At 39.3% G+C, this 18338-nt stretch overlaps 1 protein-coding gene across 2 annotated transcripts; it reads right to left on the reverse strand.

Moving 5' to 3' along the window:
* Positions 1-244: 244 nt before the first annotated feature.
* On the reverse strand, positions 245-15447 carry SFPQ (splicing factor proline and glutamine rich). 2 transcript variants are annotated; one of them, XM_033113571.1, is made up of 12 exons: positions 14523-15447; positions 13588-13776; positions 12958-13259; positions 12763-12858; positions 12039-12235; positions 11857-11941; positions 11409-11526; positions 11019-11067; positions 10817-10938; positions 2075-2120; positions 1131-1215; positions 245-351 (listed from the first exon to the last, which is right to left on the reverse strand). In XM_033113571.1, the coding sequence occupies exons 1-10, from the start codon at positions 15336-15338 to the stop codon at positions 2097-2099; spliced, it is 1998 nt and encodes a 665-aa protein (XP_032969462.1). In that variant the 5' UTR covers positions 15339-15447; the 3' UTR covers positions 245-351; positions 1131-1215; positions 2075-2096. The 2 variants fall into 2 exon arrangements, with proteins under 2 accessions (XP_032969462.1, XP_032969461.1); XM_033113570.1 differs by lacking the exons at positions 245-351; positions 1131-1215; positions 2075-2120 and adding an exon at positions 7905-8387 and having other exon boundaries at positions 14523-15446.
* Between the last annotated feature and the right edge of the window lie 2891 nt (positions 15448-18338).

An 18338-nucleotide genomic window follows, 5' to 3' on the forward strand; every position in this document is an offset into this window, starting at 1 on the left:
AGGTATAAAACCTATAATGAGTAAAGACAATTTTAAAATACTGGCGGCCAAAACAGGTTAGCCTGAAGAGCCATCTAACTGATTAGTAATTAGGTTTAAATAGCTCTGCCAAAAAAGCCTCAAGAAACAGTTCTGAATTATATATAATCTGTTCTATGTCTAGAATCGGAAAATCTTTAAGTCACCTAGAAACAAGTTGATAACATAGGAAAATTCTAGAAAATGAAAGAATCCTACTTAAAAACAAAACAAAAGGACAATCTGATTTTAAAATGTCTTTATTAACAATTAGGCTGTTCACTCCTCTTTGCCCTCTTCCTCACTGGTTTCCTGGACACAGTTCACCTGATCCTGCCAATTAAAGGAAACGATTACTCCCAAAAGACGTAAGAATAGTTATCAAGTTCCCAAACATTTATCAGCACCAAGCAAGTAAACTTCCTAACAACAAAAATATTAATCAAGGAATGTGGTATTAATAGTATTTAATGGTCCACATACATGTAACTACAGCTTAAGATGCAGAGATTGTTTCCATTTCTAACTGATGAGAGCCCTTTAAAACCTGACTGATACCTTACCTATCTATACATGCAATTCACATTAGATAAGGGGACAATAAGCTACTACCCACGGCCACCCTTTTGTAAAACAGTCTTATTGGACACAGCCATGTCCATTTGTTTATACACTGATTGCTTTACAGCTAGAATAGCAGAGTTGAGTTTAAAATTGTCAATCATTCTAGTAGATCATTTTATATTTTCTCATTTACTTTCAACTGTAAAAGATCCTACCATGTAATTATATAGATGAAAAACGAAACAGAAAACTTCCAATTTTCCGAACCCCCTCTGCATGGTGCTATGTGCAGAAGTGACTATATATACCTATTTCTTATTGAAAACTGAAGTCCCCATTTTTCTGAGGCTAGAGCCAAATCAACAAAGCCTACAACCTCAGAAGGCTGTTAAAACAAATATTTTAGTACTGTAAAAATATTCCCCACAAGAAAGTTTTACTGTAGAAGAAATGAAAATGAGATGTTCATACTCAAGTGATTATTTTTGTACTATACAAGAGTTCTTTTTTCTAAAGGCAGTTTACAGAGTAAGGATTGTGTAACTTACCTAGACACTTCCTCAGTCTAGCAAGTTTTGGCTTTCCTTTCTTGGTTGGCTCACGCTGTGTGATGTCTTGAGAACAAATATCCACCTATCATTAAAAATGTAATTTTATTAAAGTAACATTGCTCAGCATTACATTCTTATTAATAGTTAACGTGTATATTTTATGTTTGGATTCCAATCAATGGTTTTTTGTTTTACTATGGCATTGCTTCAAAAAGATCCGGCCTACACTGGTAAATTCTAAAATTTTTCCACAAAAATTCTAGAATTTGTACTTTTGAATGTGTCCTAAGTTGAATTTACAGTACTAAAAATACAGCATCTCTCCACTAATTCAAGCCCACTTTTCTGCTCTCCTATGATTGTTTTCCCTACATAACCATGCACCTTTTCTCAATTCTTTTATTGTCTGACATTTTCATAATATATATTCCCCATCTTTTCTCTTTCCCACACACACACATAGGTACATGCCTATTTTCAAAAACACAAATACAGGATTATCATCTTAGGAGTGACAAAACACGTAAAAATCAAATGTTTCACCCCACATGCTAAGTCAAAATTATTTAACCATTATGTAGCGTACCCAATAGACACTTATTAGGGAGACCACTTCAGGTACAGTGTAGATGCCTGATCACTGCGCTGTACACCTGAAGCTGAATAATGTCAACTATAATTTAATATATATATATGTATATATATATTCACATAAAGTGGAGTACAACATAAGGAATAGAGACAGTGGAAATATAATGGCTGTTTTCGATGTCAGAGGGGTAGTAGATTGGGGGAGAAGGTTATCACTTTGTGAGGATATAAATGTCTATTACATTTGTTTCGTACACCTGAAACTAATTTAAAAAAACCTAATCATTAAATAGAAGAATCAAACCCCAAAGTCCTCTACTTCTAAGGTTAAGATTTCTAAGGCAACTTACTTCAAGTGAATAAGCACTCCAATCAGCCAACATCAATCATTGGTACCTAAAGAATAATTAGAAAAAGTTAGTATAAAAGACAAGGGTGTAAAGTTTGAAAATGCTATTAACTTCAAATTTTAAAGAATAAAATTCCAGAGACCAAGATTGGGGGCAAGTTACAGCATTTAAAAAAAAAAAAAAAGGAAGAAACTTCATGGGGGAAAATCTAAAATTATTCTTACGAAAAGCAAAAAAGCAGACACCTGAATTAGAATGAAAACTGTATCTTCTTAAAATACAAAAGCCTAACTGCTATTTTCACCAGTCTGAGCACAAAGTTTGACTGCAACCCAAAATATACTATCCCTTATGTGAAGGTATGTGACAACGTTTACCTTACCAAATAAGTTTTAACATCGCCTCTTTTTTCGTAAAAGCACATACCCTGCTCCTCATTCAAGTATGTCTTCCATTCTCAGGTGGACTGACCACCTTCAGCAGTCCTCCAAGAGTACCCTCCCCATTCCACAGTACACAACAATTCAGTTGTTATCCTGCAATCATGGGTATTTGCCTCATTCTTTCCCTCTAAGTCCTCACTGAGTTTTAAGTTAGGGCAGGGAAACTATGCCTTATCGGGACAGCAAGGAACCTGAGTTTTTTCTGAGGGAGAAGACATTCACCTTCACTATATATGCCTGCAGGGCCACAGTGCACAAAAACCAGAAAGATCAGCCTTAATTCTAGTTCCAGGTTTTTCTTTCTCCCTAATTATCAGTAACTGCCAAGAGTATATGAAATCGAGTTCCCTGTTGCACATGTACCATCCATAAGGGATACTATATCGTTTTGCATTCTTCCCCCATTCTCCAGATTACCCTATTCTGCTTCCAGCCTCCCTTTTCACCCTCCGAATAAAATCTTTTCAGCACTGGTGTTCAAAAGCAACATTTTTATGGTTGATGGTTTACCAACAACTGTGAGGTTTCCACAGTTGAGTCTTAAAAATTGCCAATCATTATCTAGCAGCAATGACAGATGATTAGGAGCAGTCAAATCCTCCAAGTTCTTTCCCTAATAGGCAGCCATTTGAGAACTGCACTAGCTGACAAGAGCACTGAAACATATCAGCTAAAGCCAAAACCAAGTAAGGCCCAGAACAAACATCCTGGCTCTCTAAAACCTGTCCAGAATCATTAAGGGAAAGGCAGTAAATGCAGGACTGTGGATCGTGTCACTGCAGCTGACAATGATTAACAATAGGAGACATGCAACCCCCATTAAGGTTTAAAAGTCCAAAACTAGTCACACGCATCTCTTTATTTGGGAAAAGTGAGACTATTGTGCATTTTTTTGTAGGTTTTGCAACCTTGTGTGAAGAGCACCCATTGCATTTCTTCCATCTTTCAGAAAGCACCTGTTAACTGTTCCAATGGCCTAACAGTACGAAAATGCATTCTGGCATCACACCTCTGAACATCAGACCATTCTCATTAAAAATAATAATTTTGGCTTGTAGCAAGAAAAGATTATGAAATACAATGCAAGCACCTCAGCAGTGTTATTACTGAAACCCATTTATTCCCAGCTTTTTGACTGAGTGATTTAAGATCCCCCCTGTACTAAGATTCACGAATTATAGCTACGTACAAATCAAAACTAATAAGAATCAACTTAAGTCACAGGTTTCTCATTCGAAAGTGCAAAAACCTATTCACTTTGAAATAAGCAGAATGAAGCAAAATTAACCCCCCACCCAAATGATGTTCCTAAAGTCCGTATTTTAACAAGTACATTCTCTTGAAATTGTTATGAATATTAAGAAACAGAACCTGATCTTTTATTTCTAAACAAGCTCTAAATCACGGTAGCACGTGCTGGCCACCGATTTAATGGATTATGCCACAGGAAAACCCCATCAGGGTTGTATGCAAATTCAGTGACACTCTTGTCACTATTATATAGCATTATGTTTGCTTTGCATTGTATTATTCACATAGAGAGCTAAACTAGTCACCATTTACTCTTTTATCTAGTAGCAGAGTCTAAAGTTATTTGCTTGAATGGACTACATGTTAAAGTACAAATTTGTCCCCACCTTGTGAATTGCTTGCCAAAGAGCAAGCCATTTTTTCTTGATACAACGGAAGAAAATTCTCAGTCAAGAAGTTTTTTTACACATTTATACAAAGTAAACCAAACTTTCCAGTTACAGAGCAGAAAGCATTATACATGAAAGCTATTTCTCATGCGTGCTAGCTAAAAACGAGTTCAGAGACCAAATATGAGTTGAGTTGAGGTCAAAGCTTACGTCCTAAGCAACAAAAGAAGGTGTTTTTAAAATCTTATATTTTTTTGGTAATTAAATATTTTGGATTATATCATCACATCCCTAAAGCTAAGGGAACCAAATTCAAAACGCTACTCTGAACATTTGCAGTTATCCTACAGAATACGACGAAGTCTTATGATTGGGAAATGATTCCCAAAGTGTGTTCAACTGTAGGCAAGTCAACGTGCCACACCAATTTCCCCCAGGTTTAGAGTATAGACATATTTAGACAAATCACGTAACTTGAACTATTCACATTAAATTCCCATCTAAGCCCAAGTTAGTAACAAAGGTGTTTCCATGGAACCCATTAAAAAAAAAAAAGGCATTTTAAGTCACATTACAAAAAACTGTACTTTCAGTCTTAATTCACTCAACCTGCCGAATTACCAAGATTGCATTCTGAAATTACTGATATTGCTGACCTATGGGCAGGTCAGTTTGCTACAACAGACACTAAGTATCACATGCTATACAGTCCATGTCAAGATGCTAAAAGCACTCTAGCAGGAGAGTCAAGTATGGTTTGGTTCCCTTTCCCCCACACCACTGATGTGTTCCATGTTATCTTCAGTTACAATGCAACTAAAGAAAACCACACAACTGAATCAGATATACCAAAGAATCAAGTTTGCACTTTTTATCTGAGAACTGCAACAGCACTGAATTCTGCCTGACAAATTACAGCTCTAAGCCCAAACCCACGCAGTTTTGATAAGCTAGCTTTAGCACACAAGTGTTAGGTGCTGCACTGTTATTTCATTGTCAGAAGTGTGATGTCAGAATGCCCACGGATTAAAAGTACATAGCAAGTCACCAAGTTAGATTATATTGCTTGTTACCTACCTGTATGCAGTCGGCAATGAGAATCTTGGAGCAAGCAGGAATACTACATCCGGGTCCTAATGTCCATTGCCATTTGCGGTACTACGTTCCTCACAGTTACGCACTGCAGAAATGCTGGCTAAATGCAGTTATGTAGCAGGCCACTACTTTAATAGTGCATAATTGCAGTCCAAGAACACCAGAAAACATTCCGCCACAACTTAGTGGCTTGCCCAAGAAAAGCCAAGTATCTCAATTTTTACCTGCCATAATATGCCACTTATAAAAATTGCACAGGCGTAACATTACAATTTCCCAAATTATAAACTGTTTATATTAGTGGTATGATACATCTATAAAGAGTGGTGGGGTTTATAGTTCTTAAGGAGCTTAATTAGTGTTCCAAGAAAAGAGAGTTACGATTTCACTAAATAATGTGAGCCAATGGGTTAAGCTTATAAGATACCTATTAAATACACTGGGGTCTCTTAGAGAATGCGGTTTTTAAAGATTAGGAGTACCAAGTTTCAAAAGGATGTGTTCCTCTTAAAACAATAATATGAGAGAAAAGTGGAGAAGAGGAAAATGGGGGCAGGTGATTCCTTTAAATGAGAAAAATGGCTAAATTCTTTGAAAGTACTACCCTTCCCTTTCCCACCCCAAGTTTCGCATCAACTTTTAGGCAACTACTTTTTAAGATGACTTGAACCACATTAAGCTAAAAACTATCATATACATTGCAAGACTTCTAGAAAGTCTATTTGAGTAGCTTACAACCCTTGGTACACTATTTCAGTGATAAAAATAAAAAACTTAGTTGAAACTAAGCAACATTATTTGCTAAACAACGTTTAGCAATTCTACAGCTCACAGTAAGGCTATCAAAAACCACAACTTTCAGCAGATTATCCATTAGCATCTTTCACCACTCTTCAAAGGTACAGTACTACCAAAAGCTTATTTTAGGGGTCTGTGCCAGCATCCCTTATAAAGAAAGGCATGTAATCTGAAAAATAAACTGAAACATTAATTTTATAGGCAGATTTTCCCACTTCCCCACCAGCCCCCACCCACCCACACACACAAGTTCACCCTCTATGGGTGTCCCATGAACACCCCTTATTTTATGATTAGTGGAGTCCCTACCATACAATTCAAATTGTAACGGACTCCTTTCTAATCAAGACCCTTGTTTTCCGCACAGAAAATCTCATACATTATCACCAATTCATAACTTGACTGGGGACAAAACTCCCTCATTGATAATTATGGTAGAGCTACCCATTTCCAGGTGTCGTGGTGAACAGAATGAACATTATCTAATGACATTCTCTCCCTTAATTAGCACACCATGTACCTGTCAGTCACACAACCAGAATTGGGTGACATGCCTTTATACTCAACTAGTATTTTGCTTTTAGTATTATCCAGTTTCCTATGCAGAAAGTGCTCCTTGTTTCAACAATAGATTTCCCCCTTTACTCAGGCACAATACTAAACTTCAGCATTTTAACAAAGAATTGATTTAGATTTTTTCTTTTGCCAATTACCACCAAGAACAGAGGTGAAGAGGAAGACACATTCCATAGTAAGAGTTCTATAATGTACAAATTTGAATGGAACCGTGAGTAAGAACAAAGCCAAACCATTCGATTACTTTACCTACTTTTAGGAAGCTGTTCCTCTGCTAACACATAAACACTGGGAAAGCAAGTTCCCACTGTACTAACAGACACAGTGATGATGTACTGTAAGTCAAAATATCTTATTCTAATGGAAGGAAGTTCGATGAAGTTGACAAAAAACTGACAACACCATCAAAACACTCCAAAGCTTTATGGTGGGAGGGATATTTATATTTGTACTGTGTAGCATGAGCAACTCCAGATTTAGTGCTACATCAAAAGGAAATTATGGAAAAACGGGTTAACAAATATTTTACAATTAAGAATGGTTATCTGCAACCCTATTTGTTAACAGTCACCACTCTTAGAAAAGAAGATTTTTATAGTCCTACAGATTTTGCCCATCAGAAGTAGCACAAGGATATGTAAAAATTAGAGTACAAATGTATATGTACCTACACCTACTTTATGATCCCTATACTTCTTCCTTTCCCAGTTGAATTTTTCAGACTAAACCCCATCTTTATAAATCGCTTGAAGTAATACATGAAAAGACTTCATGTTTAACAATCTTTAATTCAAATGTGAAAGTTCAGTACAAGCCATTTGTAGGGCTTGGGACTTAACTCTTAAAAACAAGAACGGAGGAATGCAACAAAATGATCTTTCCACTTTTTCTTCAGAAACTTTCAAGGAAAGGATAGATCACAGGGCCATAAAAGATCCATTTAGTCATAACCACTTTCTCCCCCTATCAATAGTCTTACACCCATTCCATAATCTTAAAACACATTCCTGAAGATTTACAGTTCAGCTTTGCTTACATAACCATTTAAAAGTACTTAGCACCACTTGCTTCCTATAATGCCAAACAAATCAAATCATGAAACTACTTCAGTATGTATTTCTTCTTTTTAAAACAAGGGAGTACTTATTTGTAGAAAGCAATACTTAGCCTACAAATACATTTCCCAGAAATGGCATGTGCCATTTGAAGGTCTAGACACTCTCATGCTTTCAAAATGGAATACCTAGCCTAATGTGCATAGAAGCATGAATGGCAAAGTTGAAAATCAATATTATAACTATTTTATCTATTTATTTGAAGCACAGTAAAAAAAAAAAAAAAATGGTACACTTTGGAAATTCAGTGGCACAAGGTACACTGCCATAACTTGAGGGGACATTATACAGTTTAAAAAAAAAAAAGAAAAGGAAAAAAATTCCCGTTTCAAACACTGCATTACATAATTTTACCTGCCCAAACAGACCATTTACAAATATTAGGTCAATAAACTGCTAACATCCATAAAAAGTAGCTTTCTTACTAAAATGCAAGAATTTAAAAGATTGGTATCTAAACAAGAAAAGACAAAAACAAACTGGAATGAAAGCCTTGATATCATCACATCTAAAATCGGGGTTTTTTGTTTGGGCCTTCATACTCTTCTCTCCCTCTACCATATCCTGCTGGAGTTCCAGGCCCCATTCCTCTAGGACCCTGTCCACCCACAGGTCCCGCACCTCCCTGCCCAAAGCGCTCAGTACGCTATTGGAACAGTAATTAACAGTTCATTATATGTAGTTGATGTCCATGTGTGTTAAGTAAATATTTTAGAAGGTTCCGTAGTCAACGTTCGTCGATACAATCACCAATGAGTCGATCCACAGGTACCGGGAACATAGAAAGGAAAAAAGGGTAATTTGAAAATTAGTTTACGATAATACATGCCTTGTGGTATGTTCCCACTTGAGCCATTCTCATACACCTGTTTCAAAGAACAGATCTTCCCTGTAGTGCTAAAAAATTTAAGAATTAGTGTAGATGTGAAAACCCATTCCAAAATGAGTTTAAGAAATTTCACATCAGATTAACCCACTGAAAAGCTTGCAAACTTCTCACTTTCAAGGTCTGAACAGGAAATTTAATTTCCAAGTAAGCCTAACAAGCCCAACCAGACAGATTCAATTCACTCAATGAAGTGACAAAGACCTACTCACCAGTTAGTGGCATGTGCTGCATAAGAAACCTTGTGCTTTTCAAGATCTTAAGACACATCTGCTAAGTTGCAGAACTCTTAAAAGGTTCAAAGTTTAATAAAATGCTACCAGACTACAAAAAGAAAAAGCATAAAAGACTAATAGATTTAGTCACTTAACCGGCACAGTAACTTGATTAAAAAAACATGTTGCCATATTCTCACAGGTATACCACCTTCAGAGCCATCACTATATAACCAGAGACAATTATATTCACAGTACTGTTCTGTATTATTGCAAATTGACTGAATATACAGCCCACCCCCATAACAGCCCAACTTTTCCCTTTAGGTCTTTGAAAAGTCCACTGGCACTTAGCTATGATTTCATGTTTTGGGTATCTCCCGAACAGCCTAACACCAAGCTTAAATGACTGCAATAAAGCAGGAGTTCATTATTCCATCTAGTTTTAGGTACTTCTAGTCTTAGAAAGCTACGTACCCAAACAGAAGAACCCTATAGATATGCAAGCACCACAGCCTGAATTATCTTTCAAACTCCGTTTAGAATAGATCAGTTACTGAGTATTACTCCAATAAACATAAAACAAAACCAAAAATGGCATCAGGATTTAACTATTCCTATACATAATTTCAACATGTTCCTTACAAAATACTATAGGACTGCTTGAAAAGACTAAATCTCAATCCTTTAAATTATTTTTCAAAATCCTAAGTTTTAGGGTTTTAGCACACTGTACTATAAATTTCAAAAAACTAAAAAGGAAAATTTGGAGGTTTCACGATATTATTACAACATCTTAGAACCCAGAGGTTCTAAGAACCTGTTACATGGAATACAGAAACTTAACTGTGGGAGCATCATGTCAAATTAGATTTTTACAGATTTGTTTACATACCTACAGTCTGCCTTTTAGGAAGCACGTAAGCCAAATTTTACCCACATTATTTTTAAATTCAATTTGAAGAAGCTAATAGCACTACGTTTAACCCAACCAGCTATTTATGGTTCTAATTCCCAAAAAGCCGTAAGTGGATTTTAAACAGGTGAGGCCCCATACTAAATGCTATGTTCCTATTTGTAAAATGAATCTAGTGAATTACATGCTGCAGCTTCCTTCCTTTGCCAAAAGACTGTGGGTGAACTAATCAGATTCAAGTCAGTTGTGAAAATGAACGCTTCTCTAAACCCACTTCTAAAGCCAATATTCAGTTCTTTTAAGGATTTGTAAAGCCCTACATTCAGCCACTCAGACCAATTCACTTGGTTGTTCGTTCTAAAGCATCTGACAGGCTATCTGCACAGCTAAAATATGGTAGTATCAAGAAGGTTCAGATCAAATGCACACAACTAGTATGCTTAAAATTATCAGTGATTTTTGGCACCCTGTAGCAAAATAGAGATGTCAGTTTATTTTAGAAGGTATACCTATAGACAAGCCCAACGGGTGGGAAACGACGAGTCAAAACATTAAACAATTCCCTTTTCATGGGTAAAGCCACACCAGATATAGGTCAAAGTCCTGCACATCACTAAAACATGCCTAGAAGCTGCAAACTGCAAGTCTAAATCATACCTGTGGCAAATCCCAGCTTAATGAACAACAGTTTGCCGTTTGATTACTCTCACTTGGATGTAGAATAATCAGGTACATTACACCTAACATGTAGAATTTGGATTTGCCATGCGCTGGAGTGCAAAAGTACACAAGCAATGTAATGGAAAGCACCTAAGTCTATTTATTGCCAAGATAACTCCAACATACTACTAAGAGCATTGACTTCCGGCTGGCAACCGTATCTGTTTAGGTTACCACACAGAGTTCTTCTATGTTGCCAAAGTATTCCTCAATATTATGATTTACATGATAGGGAAACTAAAAGAGGTCCAGTCACCTACTTTAAAAAACAACAACACACACACGTAAATTGTGAAAATGAGAATTTCCTGTGTACTACGTCCCACAGGATACATTACCATGTCACTTCCCATCATGGAACCACTCATGGTTGCTGGTGGAACTCCAGGATTAGCTTCATAACCTATGCCACCACCACCACCTAAAGGTGGAAATTTCTGGCCTCCTGAACCATAGGGATCTAGGAAACAAAAATGCTGGTTACAACGCAACCAGAATATTGCTCTCTAATGGTTTTGCTAATTTAATTTTCATGCTTACCTCCCATGTTCATTGCTCCTCCACCACCCATTCTCATGTCTCTTTCTCTCTGAAAAAAGAAATCTCTTTCATACACTTGTACCATACACATACCATTCTTGAGTACAAAAAACCCCACAAACTTAATTGTTTTTATCTTTTAAAATAAGGTTCATTAAGGCAATTTCAAAGTCAATATTCTGAAACCAGTTACTGAGATTCAATTATCAAAAGACCTAAGAGCTTCTTCCCAACCAATGAAAACTGTAAGGCAGAGTAATCATAACATACTTGTTTTAAAAAACTGGCTATAATGTGAAATGTTGTGTATTTAAGTGAGTAAAATTTCATTCTAGGTGTCTATAAGCTTTGTAGACAACTCCAATTAGATTGCAACAGAAGTTTACTTACTGGATCCATGTAGCCCATTCGGCTGTAACTTTCTTCTCTTTGGCGTCTCATTTGTTCTTCCATTTCACGTTGACGAATCATCATCTCTTCTTCCCTTCTACGTCGTTCCTCCTCTTGCCTGGAAATGTTCAAGTATATAAACCAAAGTATTATCCACATCTTTTAAAATTCAGTCTGAAGAAAGCTAGTAGTTTGCTTAACAGCTTTACAAAGTCTAGATTAGAGCAAACATACGTAAAGGCCTGGAGAGTCTAGAATAGCCCTAGAGACATTCTGGCAAAGAAAATAAGCATTCTTAATGCAAACCTTACACACAATTCCAATTTAAGTGTTATACCAACACTGACAAACCTCTCTGTACTTCATTGGAGTCACCTGTAAAATTCAGGTACATCTTTTCTCTAAATGTGAATACAGAAGCAAAAAGCTTAGTTTAACAAAATTTTACCTCAATTGCATTTCTTTACGTTTCTGCATTTCTTGATTGTGAAGTTCTTCCATGCGTCTTAATTCTTCCTGGCGTCGCATCAGATCTGAACATTGGAAAATTTTGTTTTAGATTCACATTAAGGGTTCTAATAAGTTCAGAAAGCAATTGACCCTATCGGCAACATTCAGAGGCTCTTTTACCTTGACGCAAAAGATTTGCCTGATGCTCGTGATAGGCATCTTCCATTTCACTTTCCAATTTGTCTTTTGCATCTTTCATGTTTTTTTCCACTTGTTCCCTTTGCTGTTTCTCCATTTCATCTAGGGACTTCCATCGCTGAGAATATTCATACTCAAACGTGCCATGCTGGGCAAAACGAGGAGGGGTTTCTCTCTCCCTGTCAATATTTAAACATGATTCAATTTGGGAATGCACACGAGAAATACCTGATTCCCCTAAAAACACTGGTTTTCCCCCCGGGCCTGTCACTTGTAAGGACTACCAAGAGACAAAGACCACCCTGCTTCATATAAAATATCTTCCCAGTATAAACAACACATGTCCCAAAATGATACAGTAACAGAGAACATGGGCACTAAAAGATAAATCCTATCTTCCTCATTTCCTAATTGTTTCCTCTAGCAAAATGCCTATTCAAGGAAAATTTCCCCAACCTTAACAATAAGGATACCTCATGCCTCAGAATTGTTGGTTGTAAAGATAAGATTGTCTGTGAAACATACCTACCTCAGAAACAAAAGCGAGGCATTTGAATAACTGCTTCAAAATCAAACTTTCTGAGCCTGAGGTTTTTATTAAGCATATCCATTTTGAAAAACTTTGTATTTTAAGCAAAACTGAAAAATTACTAGAATAAGTTCTCACTTCAACTTGAAAACTGCCCCAAAATTTTATCAATCTTACTTTTGATACATTGGATTCTTCTGTGCAAGTTTTTCAGGAAGACCATCTTCATCATCTAATTGTTCAAGTGGCTCCACAATGACCGGACGAGGAGTTCTAATAACAAAAACAGTTCATCTTAACTTTTTTCCAGTTTTACTTCAACTTCCTCATACAAGTTTAACAGAAATTATTAAAATAAGCACAAGAACTTACGTTGTCAATAAGAAAACACCTTCACTGCATCTTTCAAATGCTTTTCTTGCTGCTGGTTTAGAAGCAAATTCAACAATGCCTTTGCCTGTCGATCTTCCACGATCATCCACAATTACAACAGCCCTTTCAATAGGACCAAACTGGCTAAAGGCTTCTTCCAACAGTTCATTGGAAACATAAGGTGAAAGATTTCGAACAGAAAGGGCAGCAGCATGTGTGGCAAAGCGAACCCGAAGCTGTCTACCTCTCATGGGTGTATCATCAAGTTCAGCTTTAGCAATTTCAGCCAATGCTCTGGATTCCTGAAAGTTATCAGACACACTCATGTTAACGACCTCAAAAATTGGCTAATGCCCATTCTGAAATTGTCATAAGCCTAATTCTCATTCCTAGTCTTCCTCCAGCTTAGTTCCAAGTTTCTTCAGGCAGCCCTCCTCAACACCATTCACTGTAGGTAAATGTCTTACCCACCCATTCCCCTTGTTTCTTAGATACTAACAATTATGCACTGTACAGCAGTTGCATCTTTTCTATAATGAAAATTTTAAACACTTACTCCTCTTGGTTAAAAAACCATACATATGTAGTAGCAAAAAATGGACTCTTAATTATACATAGAATCAAACTCACAAGCTTAATAAATCCGAATCCTTTGCCTTTGTTGATAAAAACTTCTCCTGGTTCTCCATATTTAGCAAATAGTCTTTTGAATTCATCCTCCGTAATATCAGCAGGTAGATTCCCAACAAACAACCGACAACGCTGAGTGTAAGTTTTCTCTCCAGGTCTCCTCAAGAGAGACAAGTTGGCTTTAAACCCCTAATGGAAAAAGAAGGGAATTTTCAAAACCAGTGACCCATGACAGCAGCGAAACCCAGTAGTTTTTGCTTTTCCCAAATTGGATGTTACCAACCGCGTTACTCTTCTGTTCCGTTTAAAGTCAAAGGAAGGTTCTACTGCATATGTGGGATTTCCAATGTAATCACTACCCTAACTTCAAACAGCACAAATCATTCAAAATACTCTTGAAAACTGACACTTAAACCTGTCTACAGACTAGATTCTGTATCTGCAATCTCGTCAGTCCTATGTGCTGAACGTCCTAACGAATTTAAGTCGTAGCAGACGACTTAAATTAAAATGGTGGTCAAGTATTAAATGTACAAAGAAAATGACCAAAATCCGGTTGTCACCGACAAGACTTGCGCCTGCGATTTTCACACCGTAAATCCCCCCATCTCTCCAACTCCACATTTCACGCTGTACTCTGCTGATTCCCACAATCCGCTAGTTTTAACGGGCCACCATAGCTTCTCATGCCCTCCTTCCTTAGGCAACCCCTCGGTCCTCTGCCAGCGGTGAGGCCAATCCCGGGGCCGGCTAGCGGACCCACGCGGTCCGCCCCTCGCTCCCGCAGCCCGCCCCGCCCTCCGCGCGCAGACGCCTTTCCGGTCTCCGACAAAATGGAAGCCGACGGGGGGGGAGGGGAATGAAGAGTGGGTCGCCGCCATCTTAGGGAAACCGACTCGTAGGGAAACCGACTCGTAGCACCGGGAGACACTCACCTCCGAGTCGGAGATCTTCTCCTCGCTGCGGCCGCCCGGCCCGCCGGGCGGAGGCCCCTGGTGGTGCTGCTGGTGGTAGGGTGGGTGGTGCTGCCGGCCTCCGCGGGGCTCCCCGCCTCCTCGGTGCGGCGGCTTCGGATGACCGCCAGGAGTGCTTAGGCCCGGGCCACCGCCGGGCTTCGGCCCGCCTGGCATTTTGACGCCTTTGGGGCCGCCAGGTCCTGGACCCTGCTTAGGCCCTGGCCCCGGGCCTTGGCCACCCGCGGGTGGAGGCGGCGGACCCCCGGTCTGAGGGGGGGTGGTAGGGACCCCACTGCTCGGCGGCGCTGGCGGGGGCGCCCCGGGGGGCGCCGAAGTGACAGCGGGCGGCGGGGTTGGAGTGGGGCCTGGCCCCGTGGTAGCCCCAGAGGTCGGGGGAGTAGCGGGAGGCGCCGATCCGGAGGCTGGGGGAGCGCTACCTACTCCTGGAGCCGGGCCGGGTCCCTGAGGAACGACGGGCTTAGATGAGTCCTGTGGCGGTGGTGGCTGCTGATGCGGTGGCGGCTGCTGATGCGGCGGCTGAAGCGGCGGTGGCTGCTGTGGTGGCGGCTGCTGAGGCGGTGGCTGCTGCTGCGGTTGATGCGGAGGCGGTGGCGGGATCGGGGGCTTGGGGCCACCCGGGACTGGGCCGGGACCCAAGGGTCCGCGGTTCTGATTAAGGCCCATGCCGGGCGGCGGGGAGCGAAAGTCGTGCAGGCCGCCGCGGCCGCCGCCTCCTCCGCGCCGGTGGAAGCCGCCACCGCCACCGCCGCGGCTCCGGAACCGATCTCTAGACATGTCTGTGATCAAGGGGCGGTCGAGACAGAAGCGGAGAAGACGCTCAGGGAACGTGGAGGCCACCTTGCTTCGCACAAGATGGCGGATGACACAGGCTGCGCGCCGCCTTTGTCCTCTTCTTATATAGGCCAGCTGGCGCGGCCCCGCCTATTTCTTGATCGGTAGCTCCAATAGCCAATTGCAAGTGCCGTACTTTATGACACAAAGTTACGAAGCGCTAATATTTTCTATTGGCTCCTGGATGAGAGGCGGGAGGAATGGGTAGCTTAAGTTTCCAGTTGGCCAATGAGCAGAAAAGGAGTTGACTGATTCGCTGAGAGAAATTTGAATGAGTTCGCCAGACCAATTTTCCCATGAAAGCAAATAGCAAAAGCTCTATCAGCTCCGAGGGAGATGTTAAAAGACCCTTTTCTTTCTTGATTGCACTGGGAGCAGTCGGCTGGTATGTTGCCTGGAAACAACAGACGTTCTCTGGTTCAAAAGCATAAATTAAGTGCCTGCTATCTACTCTATCTTGTCCTGGGCAAATGAAATTTGAGAAATAAAATCACTGATTTCACATACACAAGCTCACTGATTTCATTTTGGAATCTAACTGCAGTACAGGTTTGTCCAGCAGTATAAACGTCGCAATAGGCTTAAGTGAGTGCACTCTTTGTTTAAAAAAAAAGTCCTTGATTTTGTGTGTTTGTGTGTATGGACTAATGATTTACAAACAAATAATGGGGAATATAACATTTTTCTTAATTGTCAAAACACTTTATGCACAAATTAAGATACTTTAAAAATTACAATATTAAAATATCTATGTGGAATCATCCAATGGGCAGTGTCTTACTTCCAAATTTCCAACCTCTGAACTGCCCTCGCCATATTCCTTAATATCTCTCTTAGTTACTGTTATCTATGAACCTTTTAGTGGATCATTCCTCCCTCAATATTAGCTCATGACTTATTGTCTTCTTTCTACCTCTATTTCTGTTCATCATCCAACATCTATGGGCATGATCACCTAATACTCTGTCAATTTTTTACCTCCTCACCTCCAACAATCTTTTTTCTTCCATCCAATATCAGCTGTTCCACCCCCTACGACTGCCCCACATGTCATCCCTGTGTTTGTTATTGCTAATAAGTATTTCATCTCTAAAATCTCTATTTCAAGAATCCTGACTGTCTGATCATAGCCACTCTGATTCTTTGACTTCATCAAAACCTCCAAGCCATTAAACGTATTACTGTTTCACTATCTCTCACATTCTTATATGCATGACTTGTGTCACACATTTTAGACATTACTATTGCCTACAAACACATACAACTGTTCCTCTTTCTCCATTATGCACACCTGGTAAAACCCCAATTCTAGTTGGACCCAATAAATGACCTTCTTTAACAAGGGTTTTACTTTAAATTCTTGATCACAAGCCTCATAAGGGCATTAGACTTTTCCTGGCACTCGTACTGAATTTCCTTAGTAAGTTCACTTTCCCACTTCCAGAAATAGTGTATCTCACACCTTCTCTGTTCGAACTCCTTCACATTCTTCTCTCACTCCACTAAAACTAATGACTTCACATCATATTTGAGAAAACAAAAATCAGACAGGAACGTTCTCGTCCAACTGGAAAGCCACAAGCCAATTTGATTTATACTGTGGGGGCACAAAAAATAACTTTCCTCCCACCTAAGTTCTTCTCGTTGAGCTAATAATCAGATTAACTGATTAATTTGAGACAGATTAATAGAAGAAAATGTCCATAATTTATTATGAATGTATATTTGAGGGTGCCATAAGATATGAGACCTGAAGACTCACTGGGCAGCTGAGATTTATATGCCATTTTGAACAAAGGAGAAGGGGGGCAGGGGCCTGGGATTTTTAAGGAAAAGTAGGCAATTCACAAGTAGATGAGAAAGAGTAAATGTGTTTAAAAAAAAGTTATTGCTGGGCCACCCAGAAACAATGGAACACGGAAAGCCAACAAACAGGCTTTGCCAGATTTTTTTCCCTGTCTGCCACATTTAGTTTATATTATGATGCTAAGATGATGCTTCATTCCTTTAAGCAGGGCTTCTTTCTGAATTCCTTTAGACAGGAAGGGGGAGGATCAAAGGTTCTTTCTGAGTCCTTTGTTTCTTAATAACCAGCTTAAAAATCAATATTCCAAAAGGGACATTTTGTGATGGCAAACTTTGGCCCCCTCAGTACCCATCTTCCTGATAAGATGAAAGATGTGTCTTTGCCCCTATCAAAGGGCAACCCTCATAGTACTATGGATCCCACCTGCTCTTGCCTTTTCTAGGACTTTTCCTTCCAGTATCATCAATTACTTCTACTAGATCATTATCATCTTAAAAATAAACAAAACCCTCCCTTTATCCTATCATCTATCTCATTTATTCACTTTTTGTAACAAAACAAAAACAAATTGTCTACACTAGAGGTCTCCATTTCCGAACCTCTATTTCCTCTTCAATCCACACAATCTGTTCACCCTTCTCCTCTTAAACTTGCCAAGGATACCAATGATCTCATGTTGCCAAATCCAATAAACACTTCTCTATACTCATCTGTTATTACCTGTTAGCAACATTCAACATAGACATCACTCAGTCTTTCATGAAACACTTTTCTCACTGTCCTCTTTGAAACCACATCCTCATAATTTTCCTCCTGCCTCGATGATCTGTCTCCTTCTCTGACTCCTCCCTCATAGGACCTCTAAATGTTGGAATATTTCATGGTTCATTTCTGGGCCCTCGTCGAGACTTCAAATACCATCTAAATATTAATAATCTTCAAATTTACATTTCCATGATAAGGTAAATCTCTCCTTTGAGTCCCCAACTCATATATCCAACTACTTATTAGACATCTCTACTTGGAGTCCTAGCTGGAATATCAGATTTAATATGTCCAAACTGGAGCTCTTGATTATATCGACCTAATTTGTTTCTGCCCCTAATTTCCCCCACCATAGTAAATAGCATCACCTT

The sequence above is a fragment of the Rhinolophus ferrumequinum genome, chromosome 9 (assembly GCF_004115265.2).
Source record: "Rhinolophus ferrumequinum isolate MPI-CBG mRhiFer1 chromosome 9, mRhiFer1_v1.p, whole genome shotgun sequence".
Taxonomy (NCBI): Eukaryota; Metazoa; Chordata; class Mammalia; order Chiroptera; family Rhinolophidae; genus Rhinolophus; species Rhinolophus ferrumequinum.

Excerpts from the sequence above, each read along its gene's own strand:
- SFPQ (XM_033113570.1), bottom strand. The coding sequence starts at position 15,338 with ATGTCTAGAGATCGGTTCCGGAGCCGCGGCGGTGGCGGTGGCGGCTTC. Across the intron at positions 12,236-12,762 it reads AAGAATCCAATGTATCAAAA|GGAGAGAGAAACCCCTCCTC; the intron begins GTAAGATTGATA and ends AAATATTGACAG. Across the intron at positions 11,942-12,038 it reads GGCAAATCTTTTGCGTCAAG|ATCTGATGCGACGCCAGGAA; the intron begins GTAAAAGAGCCT and ends TCCAATGTTCAG.